Source organism: Platichthys flesus, chromosome 7 (genome assembly GCF_949316205.1).
Source record: "Platichthys flesus chromosome 7, fPlaFle2.1, whole genome shotgun sequence".
In the NCBI taxonomy this organism is placed as follows: domain Eukaryota; kingdom Metazoa; phylum Chordata; class Actinopteri; order Pleuronectiformes; family Pleuronectidae; genus Platichthys; species Platichthys flesus.
The window spans coordinates 26,155,782-26,174,131 of NC_084951.1; the positions used below are offsets into that span (position 1 = coordinate 26,155,782).

Consider the following 18,350-nt stretch of genomic DNA (forward strand, 5'->3'; position numbering starts at 1 on the left):
GTGACTGTGCACATTTTTGTATTTTGATGACAGGAAGCGCCGGCACATCTGGAAACAGGGAAGGATTGAGATGTACTGGGTGTGTTGACGGCAAGGAGCGACTAAACCAACCAGACATGGTTTTAATTAACACACTGTACATCTCAATTTATCCCCATTTCCAGATGCGTCAGACATGCGATCGCTCTGATACTGTTGTTGAGACGGTTCGACAGCATGAGGCTGCTCTTCCAGACGTGTTTCAGATTCAGACGTTGAACCAACAGTCACCTTTTGTTAACCTGTGCTTTCTTCTCTTTAGTTACCAAGGGAACTCTGAAGAAGTGGGTTGCTATGTGGCTGGTCATCCTCTATCAAAGGGAAACTGTTACTTCGAGGTAAGACACAGTGAAACTGAAGCTGTAAATCTCTCTGTAGCGTCTCCTTGAGCTCAAAGTTTCAAAGTGGCAGAAGACTCCTCGCTCTCCTCCTCTTCCTCTCGGTGAAGAGTTGGGTCAAGGGCATTCGGCCCTGGAGAGTTTGATCTCTGCTCTGCAGCTTACGTGCCCGTATCTCGCAGGAAGATAAAACGTTATAACACTTTGCACTTGTACTGATCTGAGTCTGAGGCCACTGCGTCTTCTTAGAAGATAAAGTGTCTGTGAGCATTTCTTAAAACATATCATCATTCAGAGAAGCTCACCTGAGAGTCAAAGTGTAACCTGACGATATTTCTAATTTTGCACAGTTTCAACAAGTTGCCCAGAAAGTGAAACCATTTTAACGTGGCGGCCCCGTCTTGGCTAAAATCTTTGCAGCCACAGCAAAAAAAAAAAAAAACGGGAATAATATCAAAACAAAGCAATAAATAATCTAATCCCATTACTTGGTTACAGAAGTGGGTAAACAGAGCAGGCATTTAGTTAGGCGGGGCAAAGACTCATCCATCCTCACTCCTTCAGTTCATCATGGGTTGTCCTCGCTCTCATCCTGGTTCCCTTTCACTAACACCTGAGCTCACCGACTCACTTCTGTAGCTGCTACAACATGATGTCGGTGATTGCTGTGGAGTGAAGCAGTGGAGACGGGTGAGCTGTGCCTTTCCCCGATCAATAAACCAGATATTGTTAAGACACAAGTGAAACCTTCTTCCATCAGAGGAAAGCAGGCTGATGAGGTTTTCTTCAGGTATGCGTCCATGTGTGACCTCTTGACCCACAGGACACCCTCCAGAGAAGGTCCGTGGAATTGGTCTCAGTGAATCCTGCAGAGAATCTCCTGCTGTGATCTCACATCGAGTTGTTACTTGAGAAAATCCGACGAAAGTCCAGAGTCTCTCTCTCAGACTTGATTTGAGTTCTTGAATACAACCCCCCCCCATTCAGAATCCAGTGCATGTCTGAAAGCAGCTCATGCCTTCATTTGAGCCAGATGGGCATCGTATTATTCTTAGGTTGATTATTATTATTATATATTAGTGGATGTGATTGCATTAAGATGCTATCTGTAACTTTGTTATTCACAGTATGATAGGCCCACATACCGTCATCCCTGGTTGTGCCCAAGATTGCTTTACCATCCAAGCCAGCAATTTTCTCCCCTGGAATCCCATTGCTGACAATTTTCTCAACTTCATATTAAATTCTCAGTGCCCCCCCACAGTCCCAGTTCACCAGTGCAAAACCACTACCTCAAAAATGTCCTAGCTCCATTGGAATGAGGGATAGGGTGTGGGTTAGGTGGTATCTCTGGGCACAAAGATTAGTCTAACACACAGTGTTTTTCAGCCGACTGGCAGAAGGAGAAAGCATTGGACCCTACAGCCACTATCAGGCTGCTGTAACCCTCTGCATCCATACAGTAGAGAGAGGAGGAAAGCATCTCGTTGATTTAGCACCGGAAAGTAGCAAGAGTTCAGTCGTAAATCAGGTGCTGAGGTGCAGAGAGTTCTTTATGAGGCTGCTCTTCTGTGGATGGTGCGTGTCGCCCTAAGACCTTGTGACGTTTGTTCAAGAGGCTGCAGGTGAGGCGGCCGCTCGCCCTCGTCTTGGCTCCAGGAGGAAACGTTAGGACATACGTTATCCAGGGAGCCTGCGTCATCCTACCGGGCTGCAAATAGACCCAGACAGGACCACGCTGCATCCGAGTCCTGTAGCCACACCAAACTCTCCTGAGTCTCTTCTCCCCCTATTCCTTTCAGATGTCCTCCTCTAGATGGGAAGCTCTATTTCAGGTATATGATGGAACATTTCAGATTTGTTTCACTCGACTCGACTACAAGCTAACAATGTAGTTTGACGTCTCTTTTTTTTATCACCGCTGTGAGGAGTTCCTGATTTGTGCCAGATGTGACATTTCCTCTAAATGTGATGTCAGACTCTCATCTGACCTCCAGGATCCTTTTCTCTCTCCTGCCTCAGCATGCAAATCGTTAAGATAACAATGGTTATATTTAAATGAGAATCACATTTGGAGCCTCGTAGGACCCTTTGACATTTAAACAAGAGGATTTTAGTGTGGTCATTACCCAGAGTTTCATGCTACATTTTTCTCTACTTCGTGACGCACATGCTGTCAGTTTCCCAGATATCTCGAAAGTTTGGGAGCATTTATTCTCATAAAGGTCAGGCTTCTGTCGACATATGCGTCACTGCTATCCTCGTATTTCTCCCTCGTTCTGCTTTCACAAGGAATCCATTTCACGTTTGTTGTCAGTGCTGCTGCACTTTCTCCCCTGTTTGTCGTCAGTCCTCGAGCCCAGCTCAACAACTGCAGCATTCCTCTCATTTTAATAGAGTTGTTTGAAACATTATTGTCAACATTACTGAAAGGCTCATCGGTGAGCACATTCCTGCTCGTTCATAATCTAACTCACCTCGCATGCTCTTTTTATTCATGGTATTTGAACAGTTTAGGTGTGGACGTGGGAACCCGCCAAGGTAAAAGAATCCACTCGGCTCACACAGCGAAGGTATAATGTCTGATCCCTAAATTGACAAACTGGAAAGGAATCGATCTGGAAGCTTTAGTCAGGGAAACACAAGAAGTTGGATTTGTGTGCCAGGAGCCGTTGAGCAGGAGCAGTGACTCGGCCGGTGAAGGAGGAGGTGAAGGAGGAGGTGAAGGAGGAGGTGAATAGTGAAACACGCAGGTAAAGTGGAAGACGTGAGGAACGACCAAGAAGAAGGAAACAGACACACAGACGGTTACTCTTCTATACCGGATAATAACCTAGTTATGATCAGGTTGTTATGATGACTGTCCTTCACCCATTTCTGCTGGGTCATGTTTCTCTGATTGGGTTTAACTGGCTGGTTGGCGTTATGTCGGGGGGGAGGAGTCTATTGTGAAGCTCATCCTGTCGCCATGTGAGCTCTGGATGTCTCAAGTGCAGCTGTTAACTATTGACTGTAAATAAAGATGGATGACGCGTCTCCATTTCAGGGTCACTAACGCTGATGAGTCCCAGCCGCTGCTGCCTCAGAGTCGCCTGCTTATTCAAAGATTATTAGTATTCAGCGTTTAAAGTATCCAAACTACACAAAGTTCTACACTGGGCCACGAGCAATCCTCATGCCAAGTGCGGAGCCAACAAGATGAACGGTTCTGGAGACTCACAGAGATTCCTAGAAGTAGTGAATGGATCCAACAAATCTCTCCTGCTCCTGGATTATTAGCACTCGACACATGTCTGATGTTCTCATAAACGTTCTGACTTGAATTCAGCTCAAAGTGATAAACCCCTGGATCCAGCCCTTTGTCTGGTTCTGTGCCAGAAGTCAGTGAGTTCTCTTTCTGTCCGTTCTCCACAGCGCTTCCACGTTTCAAGAAATGAAGGCAGCAGTAGAGACACAGTAAACATTTATCTATTTTCACACTAAATCCGTTCATATGAAGCGGCACTATGTAGCATAATACCTATGTAGTCGGACCAGTTTCTGCTGTAAATTAATTTAGTGATCTTTTTGCAGTGACCTTTTTACTCCGCACACGCTGCCTCTAAATTATGACCTGATCCAGCTGTGAGTTGATTTACCTGGTACTGGTCTTAGGCTGCTTCCACACTTCCACCTTTTTCTTCTGAAAACACATCGACTCTGCTGCAGACGCGTCCGGCGTCCACGCTACTGGAGAGGAACAGCTGCTGAAATGCAGAAGTTTGGAAACGCTGCAGGTTCCGTTCCAGTTTGAAAACTCTGGGGCTGCGTTTGAGTCTGGACGGCCAGAAACTGAGATGATGGAAACTACGAGGTAGACGCACACAGGCGGTTGCTGATTGGGTCTTTTCGATGATGACGTAGCCGTCACTGATTCGTCAGGCTCCGGTCACATGACCCCCTGCCCGAAAGAAAACCACTGACTCAGCGCCCGGTGTAGAACGCAACATCCAGGTGTTGCTGACCATGTTGTCTTTGCCAACTTTGCCATCATTTTACAATGAAACAACCATGAGAGCCGTCTGTTTACTCCGGCACATTCATGCCCAGTGCACGCCGGTGGATACGTTATATGCGTTTTCACGTGTGTTAGTATGGACGAGGATCAAAACAGAGCCAGAGAGTCTGAGAGCTGAAACTCTGGTGTAGACAGATTGTTTTGGTTTGAAATTATGTTTCCAAACAAAAATTTAATAATATAGATATGGCCTAGTTACAGGGTTTTCTCTCTCTTTGTGTGTGTGTGTGTGTGTGTGTGTGGTGTTTGTTATAGGTGACGATAGTGGACACAGGGGTGAGGGGAACCATCGCTGTGGGCCTGGTGCCTAAATTCTACAGGCTGGACCACCAGCCTGGCTGGCTGCCATACTCTGTAGCTTACCACGCTGACAACGGCAAGTAAGTTAAACCACAGTCATCTATACACTACAGTTTCTTGCATGGTTTGGGAAAATGGATTGTGGCCTGTTGCTGCTGCATCCACATATAACCGCAATAGTAATTCCGTATATAATTCTCCTTAGTTCTTGCTTTTAGTTCTAACTTCTTCTTGCTCGAACATAAAGTACTTTTGATGCTTCGAACCCCACAGGCCTCAGAATTGTTTGTCTGGCTTCAATTATACATTTTTCTCTCTGTGTAGATTTAGATCACTTGCTTTTTACTAGTTATAATTTAAAATGTAAAGCTGTCGTAGAAAAACATTTAACATCAGTATTATTCAAAGTGACATCTTTATCATACTTGTTTTGTTTGAACATTAGTTTAAAAGTCAAAAATAACTAATTTGCAATAAAAAAAGTAAAGAGAAATGAAGCAGGAATCGTTGTTGTTGTCAAAATCTAAAATTCTTAAAATTCTAAAGGATTTACTGCCCAACAGTTCCATTATTAAACCACATTTAAATTCACTACATCCTGATTTGGGTTTGGATTTGACACTAATAGAAACCAGTTCCCTAAACATGTCCCGTCATCTCTATACTCTGAGAAATCAATTTATAATTTAACAATGTGAAAGATGAATCCAGAATCCATAGTAATTGTGTTCTTCCCCAAACAACACTGCATCCTTCCAAGTATCTAATGAACTAACAAACTGAAAAAACAAACAAATGCAGACGAAAACACAACCTCCTTGATAATAGAAAGTGAAAAACTATTCAGCATCTTCCCCCAGATCAGGTTTCTCATCAACATGTGATGTTTACTGTTGAGTGTAAAGCTCTGTCCTGATCTGCACCACATCCTTCCACCTCAAGTCTCATGATGATCCTTCTGGTGGTTTGTGAGTCCACCTCCTCACAGACAGACACACAATCTCAGAAGAAAACATAGGCCCCTCGGCGGAGGTAATACGTTCTTCTGATACATGCCGTGGATACTTATTTGACCCAAACTGGGCGCTAAGCACTTTCACTACGTACTCTGTGTTTAGCGTCATGTTTAGGACTGGGTTTATATTCGCGGTTTGCTGTAGATAGTTCAGCGTTCGATTTCAGCCGTTGGTGGCACCGCACACTCCTGCAGCATTAGACAGATGTGTTGTACATTATCAGGCCATAGCAGTCGCCCTAATTATATGGCTCGGAGTGTGTTTACATATTTCTTCACTCGGTCATTCAAGGAGACCAGATAACGAGGTAAACGTATGTAAAAGTAAACTGTGAGGGACGAAAGGTCAGAGGTCAGCCTGCTCCTAACTTATATGATCACCCCCCCCCCCCTCTGGCACAGCTTGTTCCCACAGAACAGTCAACTTCAGGTTTATTATAGATGGTTAATATACTCATTATCTATTTAACAGTAGGAGTAGAAGAGAAGCCGTAGGGCACCAACAGTGAGATGTTTATCTCCTCTCTCCTTCAGACTGTACAATGGAAACCCAGTGGGGCAGCAGTTTGGACCGAAATGTGCTCGCGGTGACCGCGTCGGCTGTGGAATCCACTCCGAAAATACAGAAGCAGGTTTCTCAACAGTCTTTTTCACCAAAAACGGCAAAGAGGTAAGTGTTCTGACGTGGTGGTGTGTGTGTTTGCCCTCCGTGTGTCCTCACTCACTGTTTCCTCACGGCTCTCTCCCGCTCAGGTGGGTTCAGTGGAGGTTCCTGTGTTGGCGGAGGGGCTGTTCCCCGCGGTAGGGATGCACTCCATGGGGGAGGAGGTGAAGGTGGACCTGCAGGCTGAGTGGTTCCTGGAGGAGGATGAGAGCATGATGATGGTTGACAGCCATGAAGACGACTGGGGTCGGCTTTACGACGTCAGGGTGAGCGGAACGGTAAGAAGGAGAAAGAACTTTTTGGGGAAATTTGTATTCCTCACACTCGGGCCCTGACTCAATGACAGAACTTTCCAGTATGTAACTGTACACATCTTCTGGTTCTGCAATAATAACAACAACAAACAAACCTGGAACACTAATGAAATGCGCGCTGCTCACACATCCACTGTGGCCCAGACGTTAGACGAGTATCAGTTTTCTTTTGTGATTACGAACAGTTCTGTGTTTGGCCTAGAACTCAGATTTGTGGCAAAACAAGATAGTTGATGGAACATAACATGAAATATCAAACATGTTCCTATCATCACATATCCCTCGGCCCAATGAGTCCTTTAAGTAATTGTATGAATCACCTTGCGTCTATTTTCAGAGTTGTTAAAGATAGCTGAATAGCCTTGTAGGGATGGGTGGTTTTTGCTCAATACACATAGTATATGTTGTGTGTTTTAGGAATGGGATCGGTTTGAATTGGGGCTTTTGTTTTGATTAGACATATATCTTTTATTCAGTCCCACGATGCCTTGTTAAAGCAGCATTTAAAATATGAAGTAAGAAATGAGTAAATGGAAAATATAAGAATAGGAACAATGTAAACACGACAGAAAATACCAAAGTAGTAATTATATATACAATGTAAACAGGCTCTATACCCTTTGTTTTGTGCTCTTACAAGATCATTCATCTGCTCAGGGTTCCACATATCCCTCGCTGTTGACAGCCGTGCTTAATGCTTCAAGGGAAAGCTCGAGACACAATAATTTCAATTTAAATAATTTTGTCTCGTCCCATCATCGTCTTGCCGTGACTGGATTTGGGTCACCTTTGTTTTTGCAGGTTGCTTCATGACATCAGCTCAGGGATTTTCCTCCGAGTTCTGTATAGACACCAGGTTCAGTAACAAGACAAACAGCAGACTGTCAGGGAAGACGTTGAGTGTCTCGTCTTTCATTCCCTCTTTGCTGCTGCACAGTCGGGGATTATGTAACAGTTTAGATCAGTTCAACAGGCAAATCAACTTTCAGATCTTAGGCTCACAAGCAGGGTGACTTTTATCTGCAGATAGAGATGCATACAAATCTTAAGACGTGTCTAGTTCAAGGAACCATCATCAGCTTTTGGTTGCCACATTGTAATCACTTTAATTGCAGTCATAATTTGTAGTCCTGTGTGTTATTATACCATTATACACCAATTAAACCTCATGAATTCTAATTAAACCTAATTCACACTACTCACTGCTTTTGGTGTAACTCAGAGACCTCACACGCTATGACAGTGGTGATTCTGGTGAATTAATGAGCACCTGTTTATTATTGATGGCTGTATTCTCCAATGGGGGGGGGGTTAACACAGGATAATAAAGCTGAGCGGAGCTGAGACCTGATCTAAACTAGAAGGAGACTCAGGGGCCACGTATCACTGCCAATGCCTAATACTCTACTTATGAAATGAAATTCGCTAGATCCAGATTTTGTTTGGATCGGCACCAAATCACACATCCAGTTTCGTGGTAATGTGTCTTGTAGTTTTTGCGTAATTGTTCCAAAGAACTCACCGACAGAAAAAGCAAACTAATGCAGATGAAAGGTGAAGATATTGATGATTGTAGCTGAATCTGTGATGGACTGTCATCAGTCTACAGTTTGATTTGGTGTTAAATGCCTAAAGGTAAATTGCTTGTTACAGGCAGCTGTTCAGAAAACACATTTCACATTTCATGGTAACACCAAGCTCCACCAAACAGAGATGTCACATTCACGCCTGAGGGTTGTGGGTAGAACTCCTCCTCAACATCAATAATAGAAAACGTTTTTCTTAAAAGTGAATTGATATGATAGGAACTTGTGACTTCTACCGGAGAAATGCTTTAGCTGATAATCAAATTTCTGAACAGAGAATCAAAGCTGGTGAGCTCCATAGTTCTGATTTAAAGACAACTTTACTTTTCAATGACGACTTCACCTACGTGCTTCATGAAAGGTGCTTCTAATACTACTTATCTCAGGACCATTGTGTTGCATTGCATCGCACACTATAGAGTAATTTATTTTCCTGTGCACTGTAATTACCTCCTGCAAGCCTGATCAGGTTTGTAGGTTCTCAGCTGAGTCGGATCAGGACACTTCTTCATCTGGTGATGCAGCAGGTGAGGTTAGGCTGCTTCTTGTGTTTGTGGAAAACGGTACAGGAATGTTTTGCCTTCTCTGTCGGAGCAGTTTTGACTTCCATCCTGCTCCTGTTCTAGTTATTCCTGTAGGTAGTTTTGTCAGATTTTGCAACAAACCTGTGTCGAGCCGTATTATTCCATTGACTTCGCAATTGCACTGTCTCTAAAGGTACCTTTGCGTTTGGTCCGAAGACAGAGTTAGGGTTTGTTTATGATTCTGAAGAGAGGTTTCACTCTTTCAGACCTAAATTAGCAGGTTTTTTACCTATACCCATATCAAAATGAAGACTGACTCCTGCCAGTAGAGTTTGCCTTCATCCAGAGCAGATGCAGCATCAGCGTCTAGACTGTGACGGTTTTATTTTGTCTTTAGCTACAAATGAATATGAATCAGCGTCTCCCACAGACTTAATTCAATCTATGGTGGTTACCAGGGTTGTTTTCACTCTGAGTGACAGGTACACAGACTAAGAGTGAAAGATAAGTTCTGGCGTGAGGGCAAACTGCACTGTAATGATGCCACAACTGCAGGTGAAGCTATGAGGTCTGACTGTCTGTGTGAACGGTAACAACATTATGGGCCATAGTGCGAGCAAGTGGTAGTGCGAGAGCGTGACAGGCTAACAGCACAAGAGCGTCTAATAGCACTGCACACACCAAGTAAGAGATCTCTTCTGTTACTATCAGAAGTGTAAACATTGTTTTGGTTCATAATGAAACTGTGGGGGGGCTTGCCACATTTGTCCTTGTTGCATGAATCCAGAAATGGGACCTGATGGTGTCACTAGAAGTCAAAGTCACGTGATCACAAACCTCATCAGTCTGCCTCCTCTCACATTAAAGTCATTTAACAATTGAGATATCCCTGAACCCAATGGTGGACCAACCTGCTGACACAGCCAGCTAGCATCACTACAGCCTGACAGCTAGCATGGCTAATTAGTCTCTTTGTTAAATAGCATAGCAGATTTTTTCCGACCTTTTGCTTCGGGCCAAATTCAAGCGTCGCGCAGTGATTAATAATGACCGATATTTGGCAGAGCTCAGGTGCCGGGTTTGTTTTCTCAGACTCAGTCTTAACTATGATTCAAGTCGCTTCTATCAGCCACGTGAATGGCGCTCATTGTTGGAAACAGCTTTGTCATCAGATGTATCACGGCGCTGCACACCCGCCACTTTACAGGAGTGAACTGTAACACCTTTGTTCTGTGTTGAGGTGCGAGCTCTCATCGGCCCCTGCTCCCACTTCACTAACCACAGGTCTACAGGCCGGTCTCTCATCGACCCGGCGGAGGTGACGCTCCGGCTGTGTGATGAACGCGTGTCTCCTCGTACACAAACATCCGTCACATGACAACCAGCGCGGAGGCCGTGGTCTTCTCCGGGAGCAGATGATGGGGATGATTCAATTAGCAGTCTTGCTCTCTGTTTTTCTGTCTGTCTCCCTTTTTCTGTTATTCTGGACCGAGGAGTGCCAGAGCCAAGTGCCTGGCAGCCCACCAGGTTGTAAAATTTCAATAAGTGGAGTAAGGGGACTCCAAGGAATCTTCCACTCTTTCTAATGTGGTTGGAGGTTTTCACAGCTGGAGCGCCCGGCTGCACGGTCGGCTCCACGGTCCAACACTGATTTCTTTCTCTTCTCTTCTTCTTCTTTTTCTCTGGTTTTCTTTTTTCATAATGAGCAAGCAGCCATTAGCCTCCAGGTCCATGATTTGGTCTCTATTGTCAGGGTGATAGCAATCAAACGGATAAGGTGGTCAAGTCCTGACAAGTTCACCCTGGAGACAGGGACGGCGGTGGGAGTTGTACCAGTAGAGGCTTCATCCACTCTTCTACATTCATGTTAGGAAAAGACGTTTTCAAACTAAAACGATCTCTGTCCACACAAGTGTTTTGGCTCTGTATCAGTTGTAATCCAAGTCCATTCTAACATGCATAAATACGCATATCACGTGACCACACATGTACACTGGGCGTGCACGTGCCAGCTGATCTCCGCATGTATGCATTTGTATTGTTGTAAAATCCACAATGTAACTGCACAACAGCTTTTACAGAGACAACAGGGTTAACAACACTGGGAAGGGATTGTAAACACGTTATACACTGGTAGCAGGGGAGGAGGTCACGTGATCGGAGCCTGACGAATCAGTGAATGCTACATCTAGACAGAAATTAGCCAATCAGCAAGAGGCTGTGTGTCTATGTCATTGTTTCCAAATATCCATTTTACAAAACTTAAACAAGACCAAACTTTTGAACTTCTCCGTGTTAGCGGCTCTAAAACTGTGGAGTTGTGTGGACGCAGGTGTATGTGAAGCAGAGGTGAACCTTTAAACTTAAAATGTCTTTGTGTGGAGGTAGCAAGAGAAAGTTTGTTTCAAGAGCAACAAGAAAAAGAAAAGCCAAGTGTGGCCGAGGAAATAAAAAAACAGGACGAGAAGTTAAAGTTAAGTGGAGGTTTATTTTGAAGGCCAGACATGTTTGAGGAGCAGGATTAAAATGAGGTAAGATTAGTTTTTAAGAGCAGAACATTATGTCAGCCACAAGGTGGTCTCACTTAATCTCTGTGTTGGTTTTGACTTCTGATTCACTTCATTGAGCGGTTTTAACCAAAGCTTGGCCTCAACTTTTCCAAGTGTCTACTTTGGATCTACGCTCCTCTCCTCTCCTCTCCTCTCCTCTCCTCTCCTCTCCTCTCCTCTCCTCTCCTCTCCTCCTCTCCTCTCCTCCTCTCCTCTCTCTTCCTAGCTTCCTCTTTTACTCTTCTCTCCTAATCTCCTCTTTTCCTCTCCTCATGTCTCCCTCTTTCCTCCTCTCCTCTTGTCTCCTTTCCTCCTTTCTTCCTCTCATCTCTCTCCCCCTCGTCTCCTCTTCCTCTTCCTCCTCCTCCTCTCCTCTCATCGTGCTTCTTTTCCTTTCCACTATCCTTTTCCCTTCTCTCCTTGTTTGGTCTCCACTGGTCCACTTTTCCTCTCCTCTTGTCTCCTCTCCTCCTTTCTTTCTCTCTTCTCTCTTCTCCTCTCCCCCTTGTCTCATTTTCCTCCTCCTCTCCTCTCTCTTTCTAGCCTCCTCTTTTACTCTTCTCTTCCTCTTCTTCTCGCTTCCTCCCTTCTCCTCTCCTCGCATATCCCTTGTCTCCTTTCCTCCTTTCTTCCTCTCATCTCTCTTCTCATCTCCTCTCCCCCTTGTCTCCTCTTCCTCCTCCTTCTCTTTCTCCTCTCCTCTCCTCTCTCTTCCTAGCCTCCTCTTTCACTCTTCTCTCCCTCTTCTCCTCGCTTCCTCCCTTCTCCTCTCGTCGTGCTTCTTTTCCTTTCCACTATCCTTTTCCCTCCTCTCCTTGTTTGGTCTCCACTCGTCCACTTTTCCTCTCAGCCATCCTTGTTTCCTCTCTCCTCCTCTTTGCTCCATATTGACAAAGCTCCTATGGATTTTAATAACATTTTAGCTGTCAGGACCCGAGCTGCGAGGTGTATATTTTAACAGGCACGGAAATGTTTTTCCTTCTTTTTTCACACATGCGGCTTGACACAGATATTTCCAGTCGTGGTGGTTTCCAATGACTTATGTATCTATCGCTGGGCTGCCACAGAGGAGTTACACCTCTGCGGCTCTTCAGTGGTTTGTCTCACCCAGCAGCACCTTGCAAACATTGGGTCAAAAACAGTGGAATAGTTTTTACAGGTTGCTTTTTGATCAGTGTGGATAATCACTGTTCCGGATGATAGCTGTCCTTACTGATTGTTGAGGGGTGGCGGGTGGGGGGGTGACGGGAAAGATCTCTGCAAGATGAATGACTTTCCTGACTGGTATGCTTTTGATGAGGCAGGACTGAGGAGCTCAAAGCCGCAGAATGCACGGAGCACAATGGTGATGGTAGTGACTTGTCTGCAGCAAAATCGTGGCCTTTGTGAATTGTTTACATTACAGTTTGGGGAGGGGGGTGGGGGGTGCCACTCCTGTTTAGATAGGTGGGTGTCACTTACCTCATCAAATATTTCATTACCTTCTCTCCTCGGTCTCCTCATGTGTCCGGTCGCATTGAGTAATGTTTGTTTTTTTCACGATGCCAGAACTGATCCGACAAATTGAAAAATTTAACATATAACTGTCAAGAGGTCAAAGTATACTTATAGAGAGAATAGACAATAGATAGATATAGTACAGATTTTAATATGGGTAAAACCCTCAGCAAATTTACTTCACAAAATCTCATAATAAAGAAAAGTACAATAACTTAAAACTAAATAACAGTTTCAGTGCTTCATAAAAATTAATTTTCAATTGTCTCCCCCACTGCCGCCTGGTGTGTTTGATAGCAGTTCACGCAAGCAGTCCAACACGGTGCCTGTTCAAGATGGGGGGTGAAGAGAGAACCCATTCAATTTCGGTGTGGGGGGGACATCAGTGGAGAAAACTTCCACTACTCGTTCTTCATTTGTTGTTGCCTCAGGTATGTTGTGTGTCAGACTGGAACCCACACACAGACGTCTGAATTATATGAACATGGGTCACTGATTAAAAGTAGCCATTAGTCTGCTGGTTGTTAAGGTTGTGTTGATAAACTCAGTCTGAAGTGGTCGGAGTGATTTGTGGGTTGCTGGCAAATTACTGCACATTTAAAATACTGTCGACACTATGTAGGAATACAAATCTTTTATTTTCTTGGTCTGAATACTTCTTGGTCTGTGGTGAGGTCAAAGGTGGACCATTAGGAAGCAGATGGAGGACGAGGGGCAGCATCAGCAGAGGAAACTTCCCTAAAGCAACCTACAGTAACCTACAGTAACATCCAATAGAGTTTGACTCGGGTTGCATATTCTGCATTATATAATATAAAAATATATAATGTGAACAAGCCCAACTGGTGAAACGGTCATTTATCACCCAGCCAGTAAAGTTCTTGGTATCTAACAATACAACTTGTTAACTTGGTGTTTAACAGCAGAAAGAAACCCTATTTGATCACATGACATGAACTCAAACAGCTGTTCTGTCCCTGAGCTCCTTTGAAGGCTCGAGCTTAGAGCACAATAAGGATTTGATTGATCTGTTCAGGCCTTTTGTTAAGAACCAATCAATTTAACATTCTTCTCCAGGTGAAGTGACTTCTTGATTTCTGTACAGTCACTTCATCACATATGGATTGTTGGACTTTCTTTCTACACCTTTGTCCCGGCTGCCAGCGGACTGTGTCTTAGGCAAACAGGGCCTGTTTCGTAGAATTCTGAAATGAAAAATGGTTTATTCTTCGCTTGCCACCACGCTGCTGCTCTGCTGTTTGTCCTGAGAGGAGACATTTGGCTGAGGTTCCAGTGCGTACGTGCGGCTCGGTATGAACACAGGCCTCCGGTCCTCGTCCTCGTCCTCGTCCTCCTGCGTCGTCCCGGTGGTCGCTGTCCCCACCGAGTTGATCCCCTCAGCTGCGGGTGAGCGGGCGAAGAGTAAGTGGGCGGCACCTGAGTCGGCAGTTATCGGTTTTCCCAAGTTTACTGGCCCATCTCGTGTTGTCTCTCTCCCCCCCCCCCCCCCCCTCTGTCCACCTCTCCCCTCCACGTGAAGAGATTAAAACTCCTCAGGATGTATGCGTGTTACCCTCTGACACGTTTCTTTGCTGAGCAGTTAAGATTTTCTTTAAAACCAGTATGCAGATTGTTGGTTCCATTCACAGCAGCTGCTCTTCTGTCTGAGCAGATCGAGTGTGTGTGTTTTTCTTAGATTTGAATTATCCTCATTGCTCTGCAGCACCTATGCACCTGAGCAGCGTAAGGGAAGAATAAACCAGGAGTAACTCCATTAATCAAATTTGAAGTGATCCCTGTGCTGAATAAAAATAGGCTTTGTATAATAACTATTAGTTTTGAGTTTAAGCATTTTACTTTCTTTATTAAAAACTTCTTTAAGTTTGAGGACTTGTTGATTTCCCGTTCAGATGCTCTAACGCTCTCACTCAAAACCCGGCGCTCGCACTCAGATGGAACCTGCGTTTGCTTGGCTCTGCTCCGCTTGAGCTCAGACTGCACTTGCACTCAGCTTCCCTGTGCTCCAGCTTCAGCTCTGCTCCTCACACGTTTCCACACCCACTGCACCATGCTGCACTTATTTGTTTACAGCTTTGTCATACGCAGCTGGTTGTAAGCTCCATACCCCTGGAGGGTCCTGCTTCTCTGACCGGACTTTGTTTTACTTTGTATTTGTGATATATTCACAAATCACAATTTGCCTTCTCGGGCTTAATGAGCTGACTGCAACGTAGTAAACAAATGTAAACAATATAATATAATACAAAATGTTTGGTTTGGCAAATGTTTTATGAAGAAATACATATATCAAATTTTTCTAACTCTCAGAGATAGACACTATATATTTGGTGAATAAAACAATGTAAATGACACTTATTAGTTTACAAGAGTACTGAGTTTTTCTATTTTCAGCCTAACAAGCCTATGATAGCCATTTTTCCAATGTTTGATATCTGACCACATTCGATGCTGCGTCAGTGAACCTGGTGCTAATCATGAACAGATCCATTTGACTGCTTCTCTGTATTTCTGACACTTTCTTGTTGAATCCAATCATTGAGACTTGGTTTTAGATGGAAGCTTTTTTCAAGTTGAGATAAACAGTATCATCCTTTCCACTAAAATACAACAATACATAGTGTATAACTGAATCTGTTATACTCTCCGCTCTTACTCAAGAGTAACGCTGTGTTTTTATACAACGTTCTTGTAAAGTCGTAACCTTTTACAACTTTGTCCAAATAAATCAGCGCCGGTGGAAATACTTGCCGGCATCCGAGCCGCAGGTTAATTTGGGTAACATCTTCCCAGCAGTGGTAACTGTGATAATAAAAGGAATGTATTAAAAGGTGATGAAAAGCTCCACATGGCCTGTGAGTGATGAGGTGTTGGTGAAGGGCAACCATGTAGGTCCTTGGTTCTCAAAGGTTTCAACGGAAATCGCACAGGAACGATTGATTGATTGTACAGCGCGCTCAAAGTGTTCAGACCTCTTCACATTGTGTTGTGATGCGACCATGAGCTAGAATAAATTTACCCTTTTCCCCTCATCAATGCAGGAATCTCACAATGACGAAGCAATAACAGAAGTTTAAAAAGGTTTTTTTGTTCACAGTACTTTATTTCGATCAGAATTACAGAGCTTTTATTTTGAAATCTCTTGAACTTTTGAACTCAATGGGCACTGCACTGGTAAGAAGTTTGAAACCTCCAGGACTCTTCAGGAGCTGGTTATTCAAACTGAGCCCCCATGGCAGTGGGGCCTTGGGGTGACCTTCAGACATCCTGCAGAACAACAAGACTCAGTGCAGCACTCCACAGATCTGAACTTTATATCTCAGCCTCTTCTGAGAGAAACACACATGAAAGCTTCTTGAGGACTCTGATGAAACTAACAGTGAGCAGTTTGGCCTGGAGGAAACCAGCCATCGCTCATCACCTGTCCAATATCAATTCAACAGTGATGTCAGCATCATGCTGGGGGAGGCACTGGGGGACTGGTAAAGTTTGATGGAAAGCTGAAGGGAGTAAAGTGCAGAGATATTCTTCATGTTAGTCTGCTCCTGAGCTCTCAGGACCTCCCACTTGGCTTCAGGTACAACCAGAACCTGTAGGAGTGTAAATCTTGAAGTCTGGATGGTTCCATCGTGAAAGTACTTCAGTTACGTTAAAATCTCTACTGTAGTTCTCGCTGAAGACTAACCAGCACAACTCTATCTTAGCCTTCTGATATATATATTTATTTCTGCCGCTACTGACGTTAGAGCAAGTTCTTGCACTGTAGTCTTTACATTTAGTGAACATCCGGCTCCTCTTGAGATTGAGTGAGAACATATGAGGTGGTGTTCTCTGGCTGACTGCTCCGTCTGGCACGATAATGTTAATATCCTGCTGTGTGTGATGCTCTATTATTTTAAATTCCTCTTCACAGTGTTGCTGCAGATGTGACGCTGCGTCCGAGACAAAGGTCCCCTTGTTTTCTAACAGATTGTCCTCACATGCCAGTTACAGCTGTTTCTAAAATTTATTTTGCACATCTTTTGGTGCCAAGTGTGAATTTGTTTTGTCATGTCAGTCCCCCTGAAAGTGCTTGTAATGTCACATGACACATTACAGAGATATTCATCTTGGTTGTTCTTTGCACAAAACAGAGACTGATGGACCAGTCCCATTTAGCTACTGGAGACCATCTTACCCAACTGGGATATTAATTGGAGCAGGGAAACACAGCCACTGTTCCCGAGGCCAGAACCAGCTCATATGCTTTCCAAATCAAAGTGGCACAGTTGCTCTGTATCTGTCGTGTAGTTACGTTTAAGTTTTTGACCACATTTATAATGAAGATTTATTAAATGAAGTCCTTGGCATGAAGGAGAAAAGGGTAGAAAGTGAGAGGTGCGAGAAAAGCCGACTAAAAATACACTTTTACAAAGGAATTTAATTACTAAAACCCAGAGAGAGAACAAGGTGTACTGGAAAGAATAAACACATAGAAGCAGCTGAGCTATGTTGACTCACCAGCTGTTATGTGATGTCTAATCGAGTTAATGAAGAAGAGGATAAAGAGGAGGGCTCCTCATTTCAGTTTCTATAAGTTCCCCCATTAGCTGTGACAGGAAGCTGGCAGGACCACTCTTTGGGCGTTGCATCTGTTTCCCAGGCAGCACCTCAACAAAACATGGCCTCGCACACCACCTCCACCGTTCTCCACACTCGGAGTAACAGGAGAGAGAGAGAGCACGAGGGGGGGGGGGGGGGGGGGGGAGATGTTATCAGCTATCTATTTATTTCGCTCAGAGCTACGTCTCTCTTCTTCTGCCCTCTTGTTTCTTTCCTCCTTCATTACTCAGCAGCAAGAAGCAAATAAAAGGGTGTGACTGAGTGTACATCAAACTGAACCTTCCTCCTCTCCTCAGAGAGCAGCAGCTGTCCAGGCACGAAGGTGAAGCCGGTTTCTGACACATTAGAACACATAAGACTGTCAGACAGCAGCTCTGACACTCTGCTGAATAATATACAGTCACAGAAAAGGTAATAAATGTGATATTAAAACCATCTATAATTTATTTCATCAAAGAACTGTCATTAAATTAAGTTCACAGCTCAAGAATCATATTTAAGTGTAGTGTCTCTTTAAATACGGTTGGAATTGTCTCAACCAGACAATGGAGACAGATTTTTTTCTGCAGCTTTATGCACCAGACTGACTGAAGCTGATTATTACATAATCATTGCCACAGGCTTTAGCTTAATAATCCTGTGAAGCTAAACCAGTGTATGTGCTGCTCTTTCAACTACCATCAAATTGCACAAACCCATAAATATCCGTCTCTAAAACTTGATTTTTATCATCAAGAACCATAAATAGTTTTCTGAGAAATGAACTAAAATGCCACGAAACTTCCTGGATCTGCCCCCTGATTTGGATCTACACCAAAACTAGAAGAGTTCCTGACTCTCCTGACTC

At 44.0% G+C, this 18,350-nt stretch overlaps 1 protein-coding gene across 1 annotated transcript in view; it reads left to right on the forward strand.

Annotated features, from left to right (window-relative positions):
* Positions 1–18,350, forward strand: part of spryd3 (SPRY domain containing 3) — a 46,414-nt gene that overhangs the window by 2,897 nt on the left and 25,167 nt on the right. The window contains exons 3-6 of the mRNA XM_062391010.1: positions 302–377; positions 4,690–4,814; positions 6,284–6,419; positions 6,503–6,691. Of these exons, the coding sequence (XP_062246994.1) occupies positions 302–377; positions 4,690–4,814; positions 6,284–6,419; positions 6,503–6,691 (526 nt within the window). The remainder of the gene's footprint in view (positions 1–301; positions 378–4,689; positions 4,815–6,283; positions 6,420–6,502; positions 6,692–18,350) is intronic.